At 54.1% G+C, this 18,676-nt stretch overlaps 7 protein-coding genes across 7 annotated transcripts; 5 read left to right on the top strand and 2 right to left on the bottom strand.

Moving 5' to 3' along the window:
• Positions 1–512: 512 nt before the first annotated feature.
• On the top strand, positions 513–2,600 carry E0L32_005466 (uncharacterized protein; the record flags this gene model as incomplete). Its single annotated transcript, XM_031139990.1, has 1 exon — positions 513–2,600. One exon carries the CDS (start codon positions 513–515, stop codon positions 2,598–2,600), a length of 2,088 nt encoding a protein of 695 aa, XP_030996213.1.
• A 595-nt stretch (positions 2,601–3,195) lies between these two features.
• On the top strand, positions 3,196–3,882 carry E0L32_005465 (uncharacterized protein; the record flags this gene model as incomplete). Its single annotated transcript, XM_031139989.1, has 1 exon — positions 3,196–3,882. One exon carries the CDS (start codon positions 3,196–3,198, stop codon positions 3,880–3,882), a length of 687 nt encoding a protein of 228 aa, XP_030996212.1.
• Positions 3,883–4,164: 282 nt separating this feature from the next.
• E0L32_005464 (uncharacterized protein) lies at positions 4,165–5,546 on the bottom strand (the record flags this gene model as incomplete). The annotated part of the gene is made up of 3 exons (XM_031139988.1): positions 4,165–4,592; positions 4,651–4,798; positions 4,857–5,546. The coding sequence occupies 3 exons, from the start codon at positions 5,544–5,546 to the stop codon at positions 4,165–4,167; spliced, it is 1,266 nt and encodes a 421-aa protein (XP_030996211.1).
• A 1,022-nt stretch (positions 5,547–6,568) lies between these two features.
• On the top strand, positions 6,569–8,169 carry E0L32_005463 (uncharacterized protein; the record flags this gene model as incomplete). The annotated part of the gene is made up of 5 exons (XM_031139987.1): positions 6,569–7,168; positions 7,230–7,458; positions 7,522–7,802; positions 7,882–7,983; positions 8,050–8,169. 5 exons carry the CDS (start codon positions 6,569–6,571, stop codon positions 8,167–8,169), a joined length of 1,332 nt encoding a protein of 443 aa, XP_030996210.1.
• Positions 8,170–8,679: 510 nt separating this feature from the next.
• E0L32_005462 (uncharacterized protein) lies at positions 8,680–9,766 on the bottom strand (the record flags this gene model as incomplete). Its single annotated transcript, XM_031139986.1, has 2 exons — positions 8,680–9,572; positions 9,649–9,766. The coding sequence occupies 2 exons, from the start codon at positions 9,764–9,766 to the stop codon at positions 8,680–8,682; spliced, it is 1,011 nt and encodes a 336-aa protein (XP_030996209.1).
• A 3,375-nt stretch (positions 9,767–13,141) lies between these two features.
• E0L32_005461 (uncharacterized protein) lies at positions 13,142–15,166 on the top strand (the record flags this gene model as incomplete). The annotated part of the gene is made up of 3 exons (XM_031139985.1): positions 13,142–13,238; positions 13,297–13,466; positions 13,547–15,166. The coding sequence occupies 3 exons, from the start codon at positions 13,142–13,144 to the stop codon at positions 15,164–15,166; spliced, it is 1,887 nt and encodes a 628-aa protein (XP_030996208.1).
• A 1,575-nt stretch (positions 15,167–16,741) lies between these two features.
• On the top strand, positions 16,742–18,006 carry E0L32_005460 (uncharacterized protein; the record flags this gene model as incomplete). Its single annotated transcript, XM_031139984.1, has 2 exons — positions 16,742–17,430; positions 17,487–18,006. The coding sequence occupies 2 exons, from the start codon at positions 16,742–16,744 to the stop codon at positions 18,004–18,006; spliced, it is 1,209 nt and encodes a 402-aa protein (XP_030996207.1).
• Between the last annotated feature and the right edge of the window lie 670 nt (positions 18,007–18,676).

The raw sequence follows: 18,676 nt of genomic DNA, 5'->3' as shown, positions 1-18,676 counted from the left end.
TAGCAAGTGTCCTAGAAAGAATCAATATCAAAGAGGAGGAGGAGAGGATAATACCCCTGAGTCATTCTTATAATCAGAAATGTCATGTTCTAGTTGATAGCATTAGTTTGCCTGGCTTCCATCTGAATCGGCTCAAGCAATCCTGCCTTCTGCTCAGTGCAAGCTTCTCACCTGTCAGGGGACTCGTTCTTCATTTCAATCCCCAAAACTTCATCAAATCGTTCTCGTTCTTCTTGTGTCTCGTATAGGACACTGGGATTCTAGATTTCTCTTCATCTCTGACCGATAATCCTTTCCTGATCCAAAACGATCATCATTTCTACTTCTCTTCCAGCGAGACGACCGCCAGGTCTCTGCTGTTTGTAATTCTTTTACCTCGAGTTTTCCGTCATCTCCAAGTTCCATCAGTATCACGGGTACCGACTGTCTCAAAGCGTGTGGCATTCTCCCAGCTTGTCCAACTGAACCGCAGCCGCAACGCCATCCCTGCATTATTTCCTCACAGTTCCATCATGGACAACAGGATCGTCGAAGGCATAGACGATGACGCACCCGCCGCAGTCGAGGAAATCATTCAGCGGCGGGAGGAAATGAGGAGGGTCCGTAAAAGATCTGCAGCCGAAGTTATCACCATCCCCGATGACGACAGCGACGAGATCATTGCCGTTGAGCAAGAGCTTGAGCACGGCAAGGACATCCTGATAGACTTGACCTCAGATGATGAAGAGCCTCTACAGGGTAGACGCACCGATTCGGGCCCTGCAAGAAATCGCCCGATCGCGCCTCGACAGATTCTCTCCGACTACAACCACAAGGGTCTACTTTTGAAAGAGGGAATCATGATCGAGCTGCCAGAACGGATAGGCCAATACAAGATCCAGTTTCTCCGCATACAGGCCATCTTCTGCGACGAGATTACAGGCCGTGTATACATACGAGGCTTCGGGTACACCAGGACCAAGCATCTCCGGGGTCTTCTCATCAAAAAGCTCAATGAAGTCTGCCGAGTCGATGAGATTGACGAGGATGACCCTCGTCCCGCGGAAGACCAAGCTCTGCTGGAGATTGAAGTCACACCTGACTCCATCCTGATGCAGCGACACCTCACGATCACAAATGCCGAGTTCCCAGCATTCCGGTCTCCTAGGATTTCCAAAGTGCCCGACGAGGATATCGAGGAGCAGGACGTTCTCGTCTGTCGTTGGACGTTCACATTGTCCTACAGAAACTCGCGTTTGCGTAAGCTCGGCAAAGCGCATGGGTATTCTCTGGCGCATCTCCTGGAGAGTGATCTCACAAAGCTGAAAAAGCAGCGATTCCGTTGCAGCGACAGTATGCGGTTTGATGCCTGGAGGGAGGGAAGCCTGGATCCAACCAAAACTCCCGTCCAGTGGTCGCAGTACCAGGGCGAGCACTACACGGCTGTCGATGCCTTCTCGGGAGCTGGAGGCTGTTCTTGTGGCCAAGCCAGGGCAGGCTTCAAGGTCATCACCGCGATTGATCATTGGCAGCATGCTTGCCGGAGCTATCAATCGAACTTCCCTGCCGTCCCTATGCGCCACATGGACATTGCCGACTTCATATACGACGACGACCTGATTGTGCGAGCAGACGTCCTGCACCTATCCCCACCATGTCAGTTCTGGTCTCCGGCGCATACTGTCGAAGGACGGAACGACGAAGCCAATATCTTTGCCCTGTTCTCTTGCCAGCAAATGATAGACAAGATCAGGCCTCGGCTTTTCACTCTCGAGCAGACATTCGGCATTCTCCATGGGAGATTTGAGAACTACTTCAACGCTCTTGTCCAGGGGTTCACGTCGCAGGGATATTCAGTGCGATGGACGGTCGTCCCCTTGGCAAGCTGGGGCCTGCCCCAGACTCGGAAACGACTGATCATGATCGGTGCATGCCCAGGAGAGAAGCTCCCGCCGTTCCCCAAGCCAACCCATGGGGATCGAGAGGGACTCAAGCCCTTTGTCACTGTCCGGCAGGCCCTAGCCAAGATCAATCGCGCCGTCGATCTTCACAACCCACGCGCGATGACTAGACTCAGGCGGCCATCCTGGGACGGCGACCGGCCCTTGCACCGGACAATCACATGCTCCGGCGGTCAGAACTACCACTACAAGGGCCATAGGGACTTCACCCTCCGCGAGTATGCGTGTCTTCAGGGCTTCCCGACGGCCTACAAGTTCGCCGAACCTTGTGTGAAGAAACAGATCGGCAATGCCTTCCCCCCGGTATGCGTCAAGGTTCTGTACGATCATCTACGGCAATGGCTCGAGAAGAATGACGGCAAGGCTCCTCGAGTCCCCGCGATGATACCGGGCCTGGAGGATCTGCCTGCACCCGCGTTGGGGCGGCCTGCCGTTCAAGACATCATCTTGATTGATGATGTGGAGATGGTCGATATAGGAGCGAGCCCTGTCGTATGTATATCAGACAGTAGCGACAGCGACTCGGAAACTATTGGCCGAAGCATGTTTGAGTCGAAATCGAGGAAGCGAAGAGCAAGTCCGCGCCGGATGCTGATGGCTGCATTGGAACGACCTTTTGAACGCGCAAGGCCAAGGCCAGTGGCCATTGATCTGACGTGATCTTGCTACAGCCGTAACTTAACGTGAATCGGGGGAGCAAAGGTCTCTCGGAGGGATTGCCGTGTAATTGCTAGTTACAGTTCAACGATGTACAGTATCATTACCTGGGCTGCTCATTCTGAATTCGGAGCAGCAGGGAGGACGCGAAAGGGACACAGTATCTTGAGCACTGCGAGCATATTTGAGTAGTTTGACGGATAGAACATTGCATGTTATTGCTTCTAGGGCTGATATGTGGTCGAATTCAACTGGCATTCATCGGTCGTGCATACCTGAAACCGACTCGTGGGAAGTCAAAAGGGTGATAGACTCTAGGATTGTGAGTCACCAATCTCTTGCTTGACGCTGACAAGCGGTATCACCAAAACCTCAGACTTCCCCCTGGTACTGCCTAGGTATTCTTCTCAAAGTACCGCAAGTACTCGATGATACAACCAACCCACTTTGGATATAAAACCACAGCTTTGTCAATAATTTCTTCAGTCCTCTCCCAGAAACATCACCAGTCATGAAGATTATCCCACTACCTAAATACCATTAAGTCTTCTTTCGTCCCTTTTGAGCCATCAACAGCGACTAGAAAACACAAGCTATCATGGGAGGAGCACCTAGCTCCCATCGAAATACACAAGACAGTCAGCCAACCTCCCTCTTCGACGAGCCACCACCACCAGTTTCGTTCGGCGATATGCAAGATAGCCGCATCCCCTCTGGGGAGACACCTTCATCGATGAACGGTAGCACGGCTAGGAGCACCAATGGAAACTCCTACCTTGCCAGCGACCACCCACTGGCCTTGTACTTTGGTCTCTTGCCAGACCGTTGTAAGCCGTGGCACTCCCAAGACTGGCTCGGAGAGTTGGTCGTCAAATGCGACGATGTGGCATCGCTAATGAGAAACGGGCTTTTCTGGACAACAAAAAATGTACAGTGGGAGCAAGGGTATGCTGACGAAGCGGTCGAGTTCAATGTATACCACAAGGAAGGGTTCTTCCGGACATCACGTTGGTTCTTGAGAGATATGGACAATGAACCCCCGCAATGGACTGCAAGTCTCATAGTCTGGGCCCGGCATGGCGTTCTGGATGCTTTCAAGCTGGAAGATTTGTCGGTGAACAATGCCAATTATTGCTGGGCTTGGAACAGTGAGGCTTCTCTGGTCTACGAGTATTACGACATGTTCCCCGAGCGCAATGTCAACGTCATATACGGGGCCATGCCGATGAAGGGCTGGTGGCCGTGGCCGAGAGAGGAACAAGCGAGCGTTGAGGAAGTTGATTGAGTTTGATACTCCCAAGATGCATCATCGATCAAGTACACCGCACTGGCTGCTTGTCTCAATGGATTTCGGCTTCGAGCCTTGATCAAGGGCCGATCTTGGGGGGGGGGGGTGCTAGAGGTTCTAGTTATCTGGCCAGATGAGCCCCATTGGAGATTCCTTCAGAACTTAGACTAGGTAGCCAAAATTCTCCGTTTACGGCCAAATCACTGCTTTCAGACCTCTGATATGTGATCAATTTCAAGTGGTATTCATCTGGTATGATTACCCGAGGCGTAGACACACCTACTGTCCGCCCTTCAGCACACTGCTATCGATCCAGCCAATGTTCCCGGGCTCTCCATCCTCAGTGATGAATACATCAACAGGATACCTAAACGGCATCACAGCGGCATTGTCCAACACCTTTGTCAGGTTACTGGCTATCTGTGCAGGCACGTTATTGCCGGGGCCACGGTCGTCCCAGACAGCCATGAAGGTCTTGGGCCCAACATTCTGCGGCGCACCGCCCCAGGGGGTATATCCCTGGGGCAAAATACTAGTGTCAAAGTAGCTCTCCATGAAAACGGACCTGTGCTGCCAGTTCCACGGCCTGCCGAGCGAGCACTTGCCAGCGATGACGGGGGCGATGGTCGAGTTGGCAGCGACGACACGGGTATCGGAGATGTAGACACCGTATTTGTTCTCAAATGTGGTGTTCGTGCCTAAATACTCTTTACTGTTAGCTTTCAAACTTCATTTCCATCTTGAGGAAACGCAGTTGGGCCCGACCTTTCCACGCGGTGATGCCACCGCCACAGTTCCGCAACGACAGCGTAGAAGACTCGAGGTAGGCTGTGCCAAAGCCATACAGAAAGTCCGTCTGCCCTCCGACAATATTGTCGTAGAAGTAAGCGTTGCCCTTCTTCCCAACATACACCTGCCCAGACCCTTGTTAGTGTGGACTTCATGGCCAGTCTGTGTGATAATAAACATACCGTATCCTGATAACTGTAAAATCCACACGAGTAGAAGCCTGCATTGGCATAGGCAACGGCTACGGCATGAGCCGGGCCGTTGGAGCGAGGGAACTCGTTGTTCCGAAAGTCGACGTTGTAGGCACGGAAATCTACACAACCGAAAGGTGTGGCCGGATCCACGGGGTAGCCGTTCGGTCCCGCGCCTGTGTACGTAGCGTTGAGCGAAGGGCCGACGACTAGGGTACTGGTGAAGACGTTGTCGGCGAAGCGATGATCATGGTTGGCGGCGTTCCAGAAGACCTGCACATCGTTCTCGTTCTCGACAAAGGCGGCCTCGTCGCTAGCCAGGGCATCCTCCACGTTGGAGTATCTGATGCCTTTGTAGGGCTTGGCAGACTGCCCGAGGAGCGTCAGAGGACCTTGGCGAGTCACATTGAGCTGCTCCGTATAGATTCCCTTGCCGATGAGGATATATGCTGGCGCGGTGTGGTTGCCAAGAAAGTCGATGGCGTCCTGGATCTTGGTGAAATTCGCCGACTTGTCGGTCTGGCTCACGTACAAGGTCCCGGGAGGACACCCCAATAGCGGGTTGCCGCAGGAGTGCCTCTGGCACTTGGCATAGGTCTGAGCCGGCCCAGGTGCCGGCTTGGCAGCCGATACCAAGGCCGATGCTGTGGCAATGGCAAAAAGAGAGGCCTGGCCGAGCATGTTGGGTAGAGTTACGCACAGCTACTGTCAGGAATGGATCTCTCACGAGGAAGTGGAGAGGCGAACAGCCTTATACTGAAGATCACTGTCCACTTCTTACTTCCAAGATGTCGGATATGGCATGGTAAACAGGATGGTGCAATTCGAATATCGGACAATTTCATTCATTTCCAGGCCGACCTGAGATCGAAGTCCTGGCAGAGAGACAGCTAACAGCCCCGTGGTGTGGATTGCGGTTAACATCGACCTGGAGTTGGAGTGCTACTGGATAGTCAATCTATTGGCCAATTGCTAATCCCTGGAGGCGTGGGCGGAGATCTTCCACCAAGGAGAGGCCTTGCCGTTGGACTAGGATGAAGCCGAGTGCCGAATGACGAGGCTGGCGAGGTTGCTGCATAGAAAAGGTCCTTGCCATCAAGGGTGATGACGAATCCCATTCGAGGGGCCCATAGGCTCTAGCGAGGAGCAGGATCTATCTTCTATGTGCATAGGCATTGGGTCAGAGGGAAGTTGGTGGACACTGGGGGTGAAATGGACTCGGGTAAGATTTCTGCGGATGAGCATTGGACGAGATCTACGGTTTTCTCCGCATATCGTCAAGCTACTCCTCATAACCCCAACTTCTCCCCACAAATGGATTTATCCGTAGCACTAACCATGGCACTTTACACCATTTCAGGCATCGCTCTTGATGCTAATTGCGATGGCTTGGTGCTTGACAGGAGCTTGGCTGGGCAGATCCTTGCTCTGTCGTCTCTGACTGGAGGGAAAATTACCGTCTTTCCAACCTCGAAGCAAAGGGCCCCAGGTCTCCAGGAACCACAATATCATCTCCACAGCCATGTGGACATGATCTCTGATAGAGGATATTGTACGGCGATATAAGTCGCCAGCAGTCAGTGATGATTGGAGTAGCATTTGGAGAGCCTCAGCTGCGAAAGAGCCGCAGTACGGTCCCGTGTGCAATCTGAAGCTGAAGCTCAAGCCCAAGAAAGCCAGGTTGTTCGGAACAGCAACACGCAATGGTCTCCAGATCCTTCGCCTTCACGATTCTGGCCGGCGCCCTCGCCGTCGAGGCCGCCAAGAACCCTCACACCGGCAAGGCGGTTCTCGAGCGCCCGTCCCTCAAGGTCGGCCCGCTGGGCACAGGCAAGCCCTTTCCCGAATCTCCGGCGCGAGAGGCCGGACGGTACTGCTTCGTCAAGCCGTCCTGCACCAAGGGCCGTGACGACGCGCCCAAGATCCTCCGGGCCTTCCATGACTGCAACAACGGAGGCACCGTCGTGCTCGACGCCGAGTACCTCATCGCCTCGCCGCTCGACCTGACGTTCCTCGAGCACGTCGACGTGGCCATCTCCGGCACGATCAAGTTCAGCGATGACATTGACTATTGGCTGCCTCGCACTTTCAAGTACCCGTTCCAGGACAGCTCGTCCATGTGGCGCTTCGGCGGCAAGGACGTCAACATCTACGGAGGCGGCGTGGGCCTCATTGATGGCAACGGCCAGGCTTGGTACGACCGGTTCGCTTCGAACAAGACCCTGATGAGACCGATCGCTCTGGTCACCGATGGCTTGTACGGTGGTAGTATTACTGGTCTGCGCATGATCAATTCACCGAGTGTATGTGGACTCTCATCGTGAACCCCGAGCAAGGACCTTTTACTGACCATAGCAATGGTAGTGGTTCAACCTGATCGCCAACGGCTCGGACATTCTCGTGTCCAACTTTGACATCCGCGTCGGCAGCACCTCCAAGAACCCTGCCAAGAACACCGACGGCTGGGACACGTTCCGCGTCGACAACGTCGTCATCCAGAACTCTCACATCGACAACGGCGACGACTGCGTCTCCTTCAAGCCCAACAGCACCAACGTGCTTGTCCAGGGCCTAGAATGCAATGGCAGCCACGGTATGAGCTCTGGCACCTGTTTGGAGAAGTTGAACCCAGAAACATTCTGACTGTGTTTAATAGGTATCAGTGTCGGGTCTCTTGGCCAGTACGTCGAGGAGTTTGACATCGTCGAGAATGTCTACGTCTACAACATCAGCATGTCGAACGCCTCGGACGGCGCGCGCATCAAGGTCTGGCCCGGCATCCAGACGCCGTTCCAGCCCTCGCTCAGCGGCGGAGGCGGCTCGGGATACGTCCGCAATGTGACATATGACAACTACCGCAATCAGAACAACGACTGGATCATCGAGTTGACGCAATGCTATGGCAGCAAGAACCAGACTCTGTGCAATATGTATCCGGTAAGAACGCCTAGCCTAGCAAACAATCTTCACCGGGGCCAACGAGTTCCATGAAGAATACTAATGTGTCTTTAAATAGGCCAATATGACCATCAGCGATGTCGTCTTCAAGAACTTCTATGGCACATCATCCAAGAAGTACGACCCCAAAGCTGGCACTTTGATATGCAGTGCTCCGGATGTCAGTAGCCTCCCCCAAAGATCTATTTATCAAGCACCATGGCGTAGGAGACTGACCATGTCCCAGAAATGCAACAATATCCGTGCTGAGAATATCACAATCACCACCCCCAGCGGCGCCAACCCCCAGTGGATCTGTAACAACATGCAGAATAATCTGCTGGATATCAACTGCGTTTCCTCTTAAAAGCAGTCTCTAACACAGGGGTTATCTGTATATATTAGGTTATTAAACAATAAGAAAATATTTAATAGAACTGATTGCTCCATGTTGTTTACTGCTGAAGCCAGATGCCCTTCACAGAACGTTGTTATCTCTGAAATGGAGCAGGTGAGGCTTCGCAGTCCTGCGATGTGTCTGAAGAGAAGCGATGCGAATATTGAAATAGGACGTTGGTAGGACTGCTCCATTAGTAGGGAAAACACATGACCTGATCACGAGCGTAGACACTGTTCTGGCAAAAATATACTTTTGAATTTGTGACCTAGATGGATGGCTCTCCAAGCAAGTCCTCCGTATCTGAAAAGGGCTTCTGTCCTTAGACGAGAAGTGGCGGTCAATGACAAGTTCCAATGTGTGCTCAAAATGCAGTCGCCTAGAACTCCTTTGACCCTCTAATATTTGACGCCGGGGATCTCAACTCCAACCCTGATGTATGGAATGCGAAGAACGGGTGTATAAAAGAATAAGCCAAACTCAGTCCTCCTCGCTGACTTCACTCTCCGACTCTGCGGCCCGCAACTCGGCCTCTAATTCGGCCTCGAGATCCTCAAAGTCAGGCTCTGTGTAGCCTGTGTTGCCCATCGTCGTGTCTTCTTCCTCGGCCGCGTGTCTTGCCGGACTGGGTGACCTGGCTTGTGTCTGTTGGTTGTCGTCATCGTCGTCCTCTTCCATGGCAGCCAACAGGTCGTATTCGTCGCCTGCGTCGTTGTCCTCCTCCTCTCGCTGCTCCTCTTCCTGGCGTCGCTCATTGTAGAACTCGGAGAACCTGCGCATCGGAGGCGGGAACGCCGGCGCATCGTTGGCCCTGTTGTAATGGCTCGGCGGCGGGTCACCCCAGACCACTTCCAGCCCGCCGTCGCCGTCCGACTCATCCTCGTCTTCGGACTCGACCTGCTTCTTCTTTTTCTTCTCCGGCTTGGGCGGCTCCGGTTGGGCGGCAGGAACCGGAGGCAGCGTGAGATTGACCGGCGCCTTTTCCTTCGGCGGCTTCTTTTTAGTGTCTCTTGTTGTGTTCTTGAGAGCGGACGAGGTTTTGGGTTTGGGTTTGGGCTCAGCCTTCTTGCGATCAGGCTGTGATGAGCCTGACTTCAGGTGTGGGTGTTGTTTCCGGAGACTCTCGGCATCGGAGTTTGTCGGCGTCTGGACGAGGTTCATGTTGAAAGTAGAGTCCACGCGGTGAAGAACAAGGACTTTCCGCTTAGGGTCAAAGACGAGGACAAACTGTCCATCGCCGGTGGAGCGGTTGCCATTGTACGCATATTTGCCGCCCTTGTCCTGGAATGACAAGTCGTAGGAGCCGTCAGACGCAGGCTTGATCTTGGCGCTGTTCGGAGCAGTTGTGGAGGAGAGTCTCGGCTTGTGGTTGTCTAAAAGCAATTAAAACGCATTAGCAACTGAGGACCGCCAAGAGGACCCAGAGAGCACCAGATAGCCGTTACTCACACTTGACACCGGTGAAGGTCTCGTGGGACGTCTTGCCCAAGAGCGCATCGCTCAGGACGATGGGATACTCGCGGGGCTTGGTAGGATCCAAGACCCCGGGAATGACAGAGGATGCCATCTGGGGCCTGGTGCGACCTCGCGACAATCGTCGTCGAGAGCAATCGCTTCAGGAGGTCGAGGTAGCGCCTTGAAGAGGTTATACTCCCCAAACCGATGTTGAGAACTGTAGGGCAGAGAGTTCAGGTGAGGCGTGATGGGGTGTTGCCCGCTGTTGATCACCTGAAGCGGGGCGGCTAGGGATGCAAGAGTGGCAGGTTTCTGGGGCGGGAAATTCGCTAAAACTGAAGAGGAGAGGTCCCACAATAGCCCGGCCTAGGCGGGTTGCTATTGTTAGGGCACTATTGACAAATTGGGAGTCGCCCCAGATTAGAATGGAAGAAGACTGCTTGCTTGCTGAGCGCTCTTGAAAGATTGAAAGACAGTTTATAATAGGAAGACCAAGACAGAACAATGCTGGTGTACACTGCAAGTAAGTGAACAGCCGGTGCTAAAAAAGAAACCCTTTTCAGGTTCAAAGAAGCAAGGACCGATCAGTTGGCTCCAGCTGCTTACGGGGGTACTCTGGCCGGCTGTAATCATACGAAGTACAATTAGGTTGACATGTTCCTGGGTGATGATGAACACTGACCGAGGCGACGAGGCGTTCCGCAATATGCGCGCGCGCAACCTCTCAAGATCGGGGCGGATTCAGATCGAGAAGCAAGTGACTAAGCCTGGCATGCGACAACCCCCTCCCGTTGCTGACACGTAACAGTCCGTACCGGCTGATTTGACAGCTGGGTCGTGACACGAGAGTTGCGGAAGACATGTACATGCACAAGTGCCGCCCATACTCAGCCGGTCAGGTGCCCTTGTTCCTGTACATGCCTTCAGGAGTCGCCGAATTACCTACATATACAAGTGAGAGTGAGTACAAAGCGCAGTACCACTCTTTGACAGACTTGGGTTGTTGGGTTGTTCGGTTGTTCGGTCAGGCAATGTACGGAGAAGAGAAGGCTCCTTCTAGCCTGGTTCTAGGGCGCAGTTTTGCTTTGGCTTGCGAGTATGGAGTAGATCAGAAGGTGCGTCGGGCAAGTGGGTGTCTGAATAGTTGACGGAAGTTCATCAGGAGCTACCTCGATCTTAACAATCAATACCCTTGTCACATCCTTGCCCTGGAACTCGGAAGGGCTATCCCACTACCTAAATCCGATGGGCTTGATGGGTAGATAAGTACTTCTGTTAGCAGTCCGTCAACTAATCTGACCCTCACTTGGTCGGGCTACCTCGCTAGTAGGAACCGTGGATTGTCGTTGCGTTTACCTTTGATCAGTTGTAGGACAACATACCAGCGCGAAGAGTGGAATCACTCGGCGGCTCTCCACTTGCGTCCCAGTCCTGAGTATGCAGAGCACATCCGGAGTACGGACTTGACGGAGTACATACAGTCAGTCTTCACACAGGGTAATCTAATATTGTTCCTTGTGATGCCTACCTAGTTACTCCTGAATCAGAGAAATCAGGTGTTCCTGCCCTGGTCCTCTTTAATGGTCGGAGATTGTTGTTCAACAGCCCATGCCTGGGGCCCACAGACTTGACAGGCATGGGAATGCTCTCGGCCTTCTAAGGAGTTCCGAAAGCTCTGCGGCGAGGAAGAGACTACGGCGCCTAAGGAGGCAATCACCTAGGTTTTCTGCAGCAGCATAAGCTTATCCACAGGGAGAAACGATGTCTTGGGAGGAACTCCGAGGAGGAGGCCAGCTGGGTGGATTTCAGGTGCGAAGAGGGCCATCAATGTCAATGTCTCACCCCCAGCAGCTGAGTGAACCATCGTTATTGAGGTAGTTACTCCGTAAGGGCCGCCCTGTTGTTGCCCTGACAGCTCTGGGAGCCACACCACTTGCATGCTTGATGAGGCGGTGCACCCTGGACTCTCACAAATCACGTAAAGCTGCCCCATTCGGCTTATTGGTGTACACCTGCTACTACCTGTATGTGTTTTGAGATACGACGTCCAGGACGGGCTTACTGGCGCCCTGCAGGTCGAGATCGAACCCAAAACGTTCCGTCAATCGTTCTAATGAATCTAGCGCAAACCACATTTTCCAGGCTGCAGTGAAAACAAAAAGACCATGTTGTTTAGCGTGTGGGATCATGGTTTGAGACGACTCGGGGATCGGCAGGTCAATTGGGCCTGCCCCCCTGGACGGGACGGCGTGTCTCTCAAGTGGGTTGGCTGGGGGAAAAGGTTGGCAAACGACGTCAACGCAGGCCAAGAACACTCGGCCTAGGGATTGTGGTGCGGGAGGAGGAAGCGAGGAGGAGAATAATATGCACGACCAAGGCACAGTTGTGAGGGGTTTCGCTCGCCAGGTCCTAGCAGCCCACGCGTCCCTTGCGCCCTCCAATTATGCTTGAACTACTTGTACTCCGTAATGATGCACGTCACAGACGATGTCATCAATGTGTGTGTGTTCGTGCACGGAGTAACTAAGGCGATATACGGAGTCCGAATAGCAGAGGGGCCTGCGCCTTGGTACCGACTGCAAAGTAGCACAGTACTGGCGATCGTGGTGGCCATTAATTGTCTCGAGACTGTCTGACCGTAGTTGAGTGAGTAGGTACAAGTATCTAGTCGTTGTTGTCCTCTGTTTGCTCTGGCCCTTTCCCTCTTGAAGCACTCTCGCATCTATTGGGTTTGTTTGTTCGGTCCTATTCGTACTTATACATAAGCTTTTTCTTCTCGAACCCGAGTCAGGCTCAGTCCACACCCACGGTGTGAGCACTGACCGACAGCTTCCTTCTCTCACGAGGCGGACGGATGTAACTCGTGCGAGAGAGCGTGTAAAGGAGGGAGCAAAGCCGACTCTTGTGGTCGCCCATCCCAACGCACTGGCATCCCAGCATTGCATTGTCCTGTCACGAAATGGGATGTTCTCTTTAAGACATCGGCAAGCCCATCCTCCTCTCGAATTCTCGTATTCTATTGTTAGCTTGCGCGTTTCCCCCCTAAACCCCAGCGAAGACGCTAGGCCCGACGTGGCGGACTTGGAGGTGCCTAGCCTGCTAAACCCGGCGCAACTCACCACTGAGTCGGCACCATCGGAACCCACTACTGCGGGGCAGCCGTTCAGCGCCAGACCTCACTCCACCGCGACCGTAGCGGCCCCCATAACGGGCCCAAAGTACGAACACAGCAACCGGTAGTCTGACCTGGCCAGGTCCGAGGATCCTTCTCGCTGTTTGTTCTCTTCTTTTGCCTTTTTTTCCTCATCGCTGATCGAAACGGGTCTCTCCTCGATTTTGATTTTGGGACTCGCTATAATACTTACTTATACGATCTGCCAGCGCGCGCCGGCCGCCGACTTACATGCTGTTGTCTACTCCTTTCTCGGCATCCAGGTATCCCGTCTGGCCAGTCTCCTACCTCGCACTACGTCAGATATAAGTGAACATGCGGGGATGGCGCAACGCTGGATCCTGCTTGGCGGCTCTGCTGCTGGGCGCCGGGCAGTTTGTGAACGCATATGACCTCGATATCAACTCTCCAGGTAAGTCCCTGCCGGTTGCACTGCGCATGCCGTGCTTTCTGACCATTTGCGCCTACAGCCAGCATCAAGCAAGTCGCAGCGAGTCTGACCCAAGACTTGGCATCCTTCTACAATGGAGACAAGCCCGGCGGAACTCCTGGGCTTCTCCCAGACCCGTACTACTGGTGGGAAGCCGGTGCCCTGATGGGTACCTTTGTTGATTATTACTACTATACAGGGGACACCAAAGTACGTTGTTACTGTCTCGATCGGCGCATACATATATACAGTCGTAGTCGTGAAGGACAGATGCACTAACTATTCGATAGTACAACGCCCTCACCACACAAGGGCTGCTCTTCCAAGTAGGGCCGAACAATGATTACATGCCCCCTAACCAGACCTGGACCGAAGGAAACGACGATCAAGGGTTTTGGGGAATGGCTGTCATGTCCGCCGCCGAGTACAAGTTTCCCGATCCGCCTCCGGGCAAGCCGGGATGGCTTGCCCTCGCCCAGGCCGTTTTCAACACCCAGGTTGCTCGCTGGGAATCCCAGGACTGCGGCGGCGGTCTGCGGTGGCAAATTTTCACCTGGAACAAGGGCTTTACCTACAAGAACTCGATCTCGCAGGCCTGTTTCTTCAACGTTGCCGCGCGCCTCGCACTGTATACCGGCAATCAGACGTACGCCGACTGGGCCGAGAAGACATGGGACTGGATGTGGGCGGTCAAATTCATAGAACACAAGACCTATTATGTCTATGACGGCGCAGACATTTCCAACAATTGCACCGACATCGTGCCCTACCAGTTCAGCTACAATGCAGGAGCCTTCCTGCTCGGCGCTGCCGCCATGTACAACTTCACCGAGGACGCCGCGAAGAAGGAGGTCTGGCGGGAGCGGACCAGCGGTCTTCTCAACGGTACCGCGGTGTTTTTCACCGGGCCCAAGAAGGACATCATGACCGAGGTTGCCTGCGAGCCCGTCAACAGGTGCAACGTCGATCAGCAGTCGTTCAAAGCTTATTTGAGCCGCTGGCTTGCTGCCACTACCAAATGGGCCCCCTGGAGCTACGACACCATCAAGCCTTGGCTCGAGGCGTCTGCCCAGGCCTGCGTTGCACAGTGCACGGGAGGCGATAATGGCCGCATGTGCGGGCTGAGATGGACCGACAACGGCAAATGGGATGGCTCGACTGGCGTTGGGCAGCAGATGGCCGCAGTTGAGGTCGTTCTCGCCAACCTGATCAAGGACAGCGGCACACCTGTGACCGACAACTCGGGTGGCACGTCACAGGGCGACCCCAGTGCGGGAGGCTCTGATATTGGACGGAATGATCCTTTCGGCACGCACACAGACTGGGCACCGATCACGGCAGGCGACCAGGCCGGCGCCTACATACTAACGATCGCGGTATTGGTGTTCCTCATCGCTTTTGTCATCTTCATGATGCTGGACGAGACGTCGGACAAGACGACCAAGGAACGCTGGGGCGACTTCAAGCACGCCATCGGCGCAGCGCCTGGTGCCGGCGCCGCGGTCCTGTCACGAAGGGACAAACGAGGGGTGGTCGCGGAGAAAGCAGCAGCGGTGGAGCGGACCGACAGCGACACTAGCTCGAACGGAAAGCAGCGCGCCTCGCAGGTGGTCACGTTTGCGCCAGCGGCCGTAGCGACGCCCCCGGTCGCGGCGGCGAGGAATAGCACTAGCCTGCACAAGAAGCACAGGCCGACGGCGTCGGATCCGGGACTCTTGTCCATGTCTGGTGGCGCGAGCGCGAGCGCGGGTGCGGGATACCGCAGGTCGGCAGATATGCAGATGGGGCATAGCAGGGCGCAGTCGATGGGCATGCCCAAGCGGAAGCCCCTGCGGAAGAGCATGCGCGGGTCGGAGTACTACGGTCCCGCCGAGGGCGCAACATCCGGGTCGAGCGCAGGCGGCGCATAGAGTGCAGTCCTGTCTGCGCTTCGACTCTGCGGTGCGACGAAGCAGCCAGACGGCGGAGGGCGAGAGACGTAAGAGCAAGAGCTGTGTGGGGGACGCGGGCGAGAAAAACGAAACCTTGCATCAATCGGCGTTTGGGATATATTCACATCGGGCTCGAGGGAGTGCCACGGCATGACCTCGTGGCTTCAACTGTTTTTGCATCATAGCAGACCTGGACATTGGGCACGCACACAACGGTCTTGGAGTTGGGATATCTGACTTGTCAACAAATACGAAACCGGGACCTTTGCTTTGGCCACCCTCTTGGCAAACCACAAAACGTGCCCTGACGCACGTTGGTGAGGCCAATCCGTTGGGGCCATGTAGTTCTGAGGATGGCTCTGAAGCTAGTTTGCACATACGGGACATTCAAAGGGAGTCAGGTTTTGACGAAGTATATGTAGATACTCTTTCGGCACTGCGTATATTTGTACCACATGAGCCATAGGCTCGATACATAGCTGCAATCGTATTCCAACCAGCATATGGAACTTTGCGTTTTCTCGGTCTGGCCGAGTATTCGATGACATCTTACACTTCCAGTCACCGATCACACGCAGTAGCTCTGCAAGTAACAGGTAGTTAAGCGCTGGTTGGCTCACCCTTGACCAGGACCTCGCGCATCTTGTTTCTTGAAGCGGGCATGGAGATGAGCAAAGCCAACAAATGTTTCACATGCATGTGATCTGCATGAATGCATACCGTCCTTTGCGGCCGCGCCCAGTACCCCAATGGGGGAAAACTCGTCGGATGCTTGTCAAGATCTTACTTCTTATTGATCCTCCCACCCCTTGCCAGCCGCTAGCTACCCCAGTGATTGTTGGCCCCGTGTGGGGAAGATCAGCCACTTACACTCCGCTTCACCTACTCGCTGCCCGAGGTTCTCAACTGTTCTGGCCGCATGACCTTGCCTGAAGAGGGGCAATGGTGCAGGAGGGATGGCCGTTGGGGGAAGGCATGGCGATACCTCGGCACACCCAGGTGGCTTGTTGGTCCTGTTTTGAGCAGTTCCGCTTTGACTTGTTCGAGGGGGGTTGCTTCGAGACATAGGCTATTGCCTGGAGGCGCTAGAACTATCATCTCACTCGATGGAACTTTGTACGGATTAGGAGGAATCTGTCATGACAGTCGAATAACAAACCACTTAAACCGATTCAGCATCGCTCCAAAAGCGGTTCAAAAACGAGTAATCGGCGATCAAAAGAAGGGGTACTCGGTTGAGGGAGGGAAAAGGCCCCGTCGCTGCTTCCTTTTGCAATGGGTTGTACAGCTCTGCAAGCCTACTCACAGCCCACCCAGACTCGACGGTGACGACGTACCTAGAGGTAGGTATAATATCAGCCTCTGACCCATGCACTTGTCACCTACTCACTAGTAGAGCAGAAGAAGGACCTTTATTGTTATAAAGGGCCGGCATGTCTGCGTGAGAGTCTCTGGAAGTATTTTACTACTCACTACTCGTGGACAAACGCAGACGCTTTTCTTGAGCGGGCATCACGCCAGACTTCGGCACTGATATGACCCGCGGCATTCACAATGGGTAACATATTGCGCGCTACCTTCTTCGCGGCTGTTCTCTCACCTTTCACTGCATGGGTTTGCCTGGAGGCCACAAAGCACCGGAACGCAAGCGGCCCGTACATGAGCTGGCCCACGAGGTGGTACATACTACTGGCTATCGGCACCGTGATCCTCCAGATCAGCCTCATCGAGCGTCTCCGGTATCACCTGCGTGCCCGTGCCAAAGGCTGCCTCAGTGCCCCGTGCTATCCGCACAAGGATCCGTTCCTCGGCCTCGACCTCCTTATTCCCGTCATCCGCGCCTTCAAGGAGAACACGGTCATCTACAACTTCCAGAGGAGGTTTGAGAAATATGGCCACACCCATTGGAGTATCGCATTCACTGACTGGACCATCAACACCGAGGACCCTGAGAACATCAAGGCTATCCTCACCAACATTGACGACTTTCCCATCGCCGGACCGAGACTGCACACGGTGCTCCCGCTGTTGGGATCCGAGAGCATCTTCGCGAGCAATGGACAAGCGTGGCACAATGCCAGGTCCATGTTGCGGCCGACCTTTGTGCGAGACCAGATTGCTGATCTGGAGTGCTTCGACCGCCATATCAGCAACCTATTGCGAGCCATCCCGAGGGACGGAAGTACCTTTGACATGCAAAAGCTTCTCTTGGATATGACTATGGATTCTTCGACGGACTTCATGTACGTGTAGTGCCCCAGCTTTGCCCTGTGGTCTACCCTCTGCTGACCGGACCCAGGTTGGGCTACTCTACCAACTTGTTGATAAAGCCGCTGCCCGAGGCGAGGAAGTTTATCCAGGCTTTCGAGTACGTGTCTGCGACCATGGGACGTCGGGGATCGACGGGGACGGCCTTCCTCCCGAGTCGGGAGCTTGACGACCAGATCAAGATCATTCAGAGCTTCGTGGAATCTTACATGGTAAAGGCCCTCGCGGACGGGAGAAAACATGCTAGGGAGCGAAAGTATGTGTTTCTAGATGCCATGGCCGACTCGGGCGCATCCATGGAGTACATCCGTGATCAAGTGCTCTCCATCATCATTGCTGGCCGCGACACGACAGCTGGAGCCATCAGCAGCACCATCTACTTTCTCGCTCGACACCCGGAGGTCGTCGCCAAGGTTAGGGAAGAGGTCCTCGAGCTAAATGAAAAGAATCCATCATGGGAGCAGTTGAAGAACATGAGCTATCTTTCCAACACCATCAAAGAAGGTAGCGTCAATATTGCCCCCTTAAACTCTCCCCCCTCACATGTCTGACTTGACTGACTGTTCCCCGAATCTCTCCTTCAGCTCTGCGTCTCTTCCCGCCGATAGCTGTCAACTCGCGCACTTCTAGCAGAGAGGTCACCTTGCCCCGTGGGGGCGGGCCGGATGGGAGGTCGCCCATACTTGTGCCCAAAGGGACGCCGGCTCGATGGTCAGCCTTTTGCATGCAGCGCAGACAAGACTTGTACGGACCGGATGCTGAAGAGTTCCGGCCAGAACGCTGGGAGAAGCTACGACCTGGGTTCGTCCATCCCTTTAGTTATCTTTGCCTCTTTTCTCTTTGATGCTTTTCTTCTTTCTTTCCCTTCCCCTTTGCTCCTCAACGCTTCGGTGGATAGAATATCTGACACGGCACTTTCGCAGCTGGGAATATCTTCCGTTCAGCGGCGGGCCACGCATCTGCGTTGGCCAGCAGTTCGCCACGACCCAGGTGATCTTCACTATCTATAGACTGCTGCAGAACTTCAAATCAATACAGGCCAGAGAATCAGGCATGATGTTGGTCAAGACTACAACCACCTCGATATTGGCGAATGGATGCCAGATAAGCATGGAGCCAGCGTAAGACGAGTGACATACCTAGGTATGTTTGCACAAACTGCATATACAGCTTTTTGGAGGGAGATGTCATAGGAGTCAAATAAATAACACGATTGCGTTG

This window comes from Thyridium curvatum, assembly GCF_004353045.1.
Source record: "Thyridium curvatum strain D216 chromosome Unknown NODE_28_length_411853_cov_82.906025, whole genome shotgun sequence".
Classification (NCBI taxonomy): Eukaryota; Fungi; Ascomycota; class Sordariomycetes; order Thyridiales; family Thyridiaceae; genus Thyridium; species Thyridium curvatum.
The sequence above is the reverse complement of the archived record's forward strand: the minus strand, read 5'-3'. Positions and strand labels throughout refer to the sequence as shown.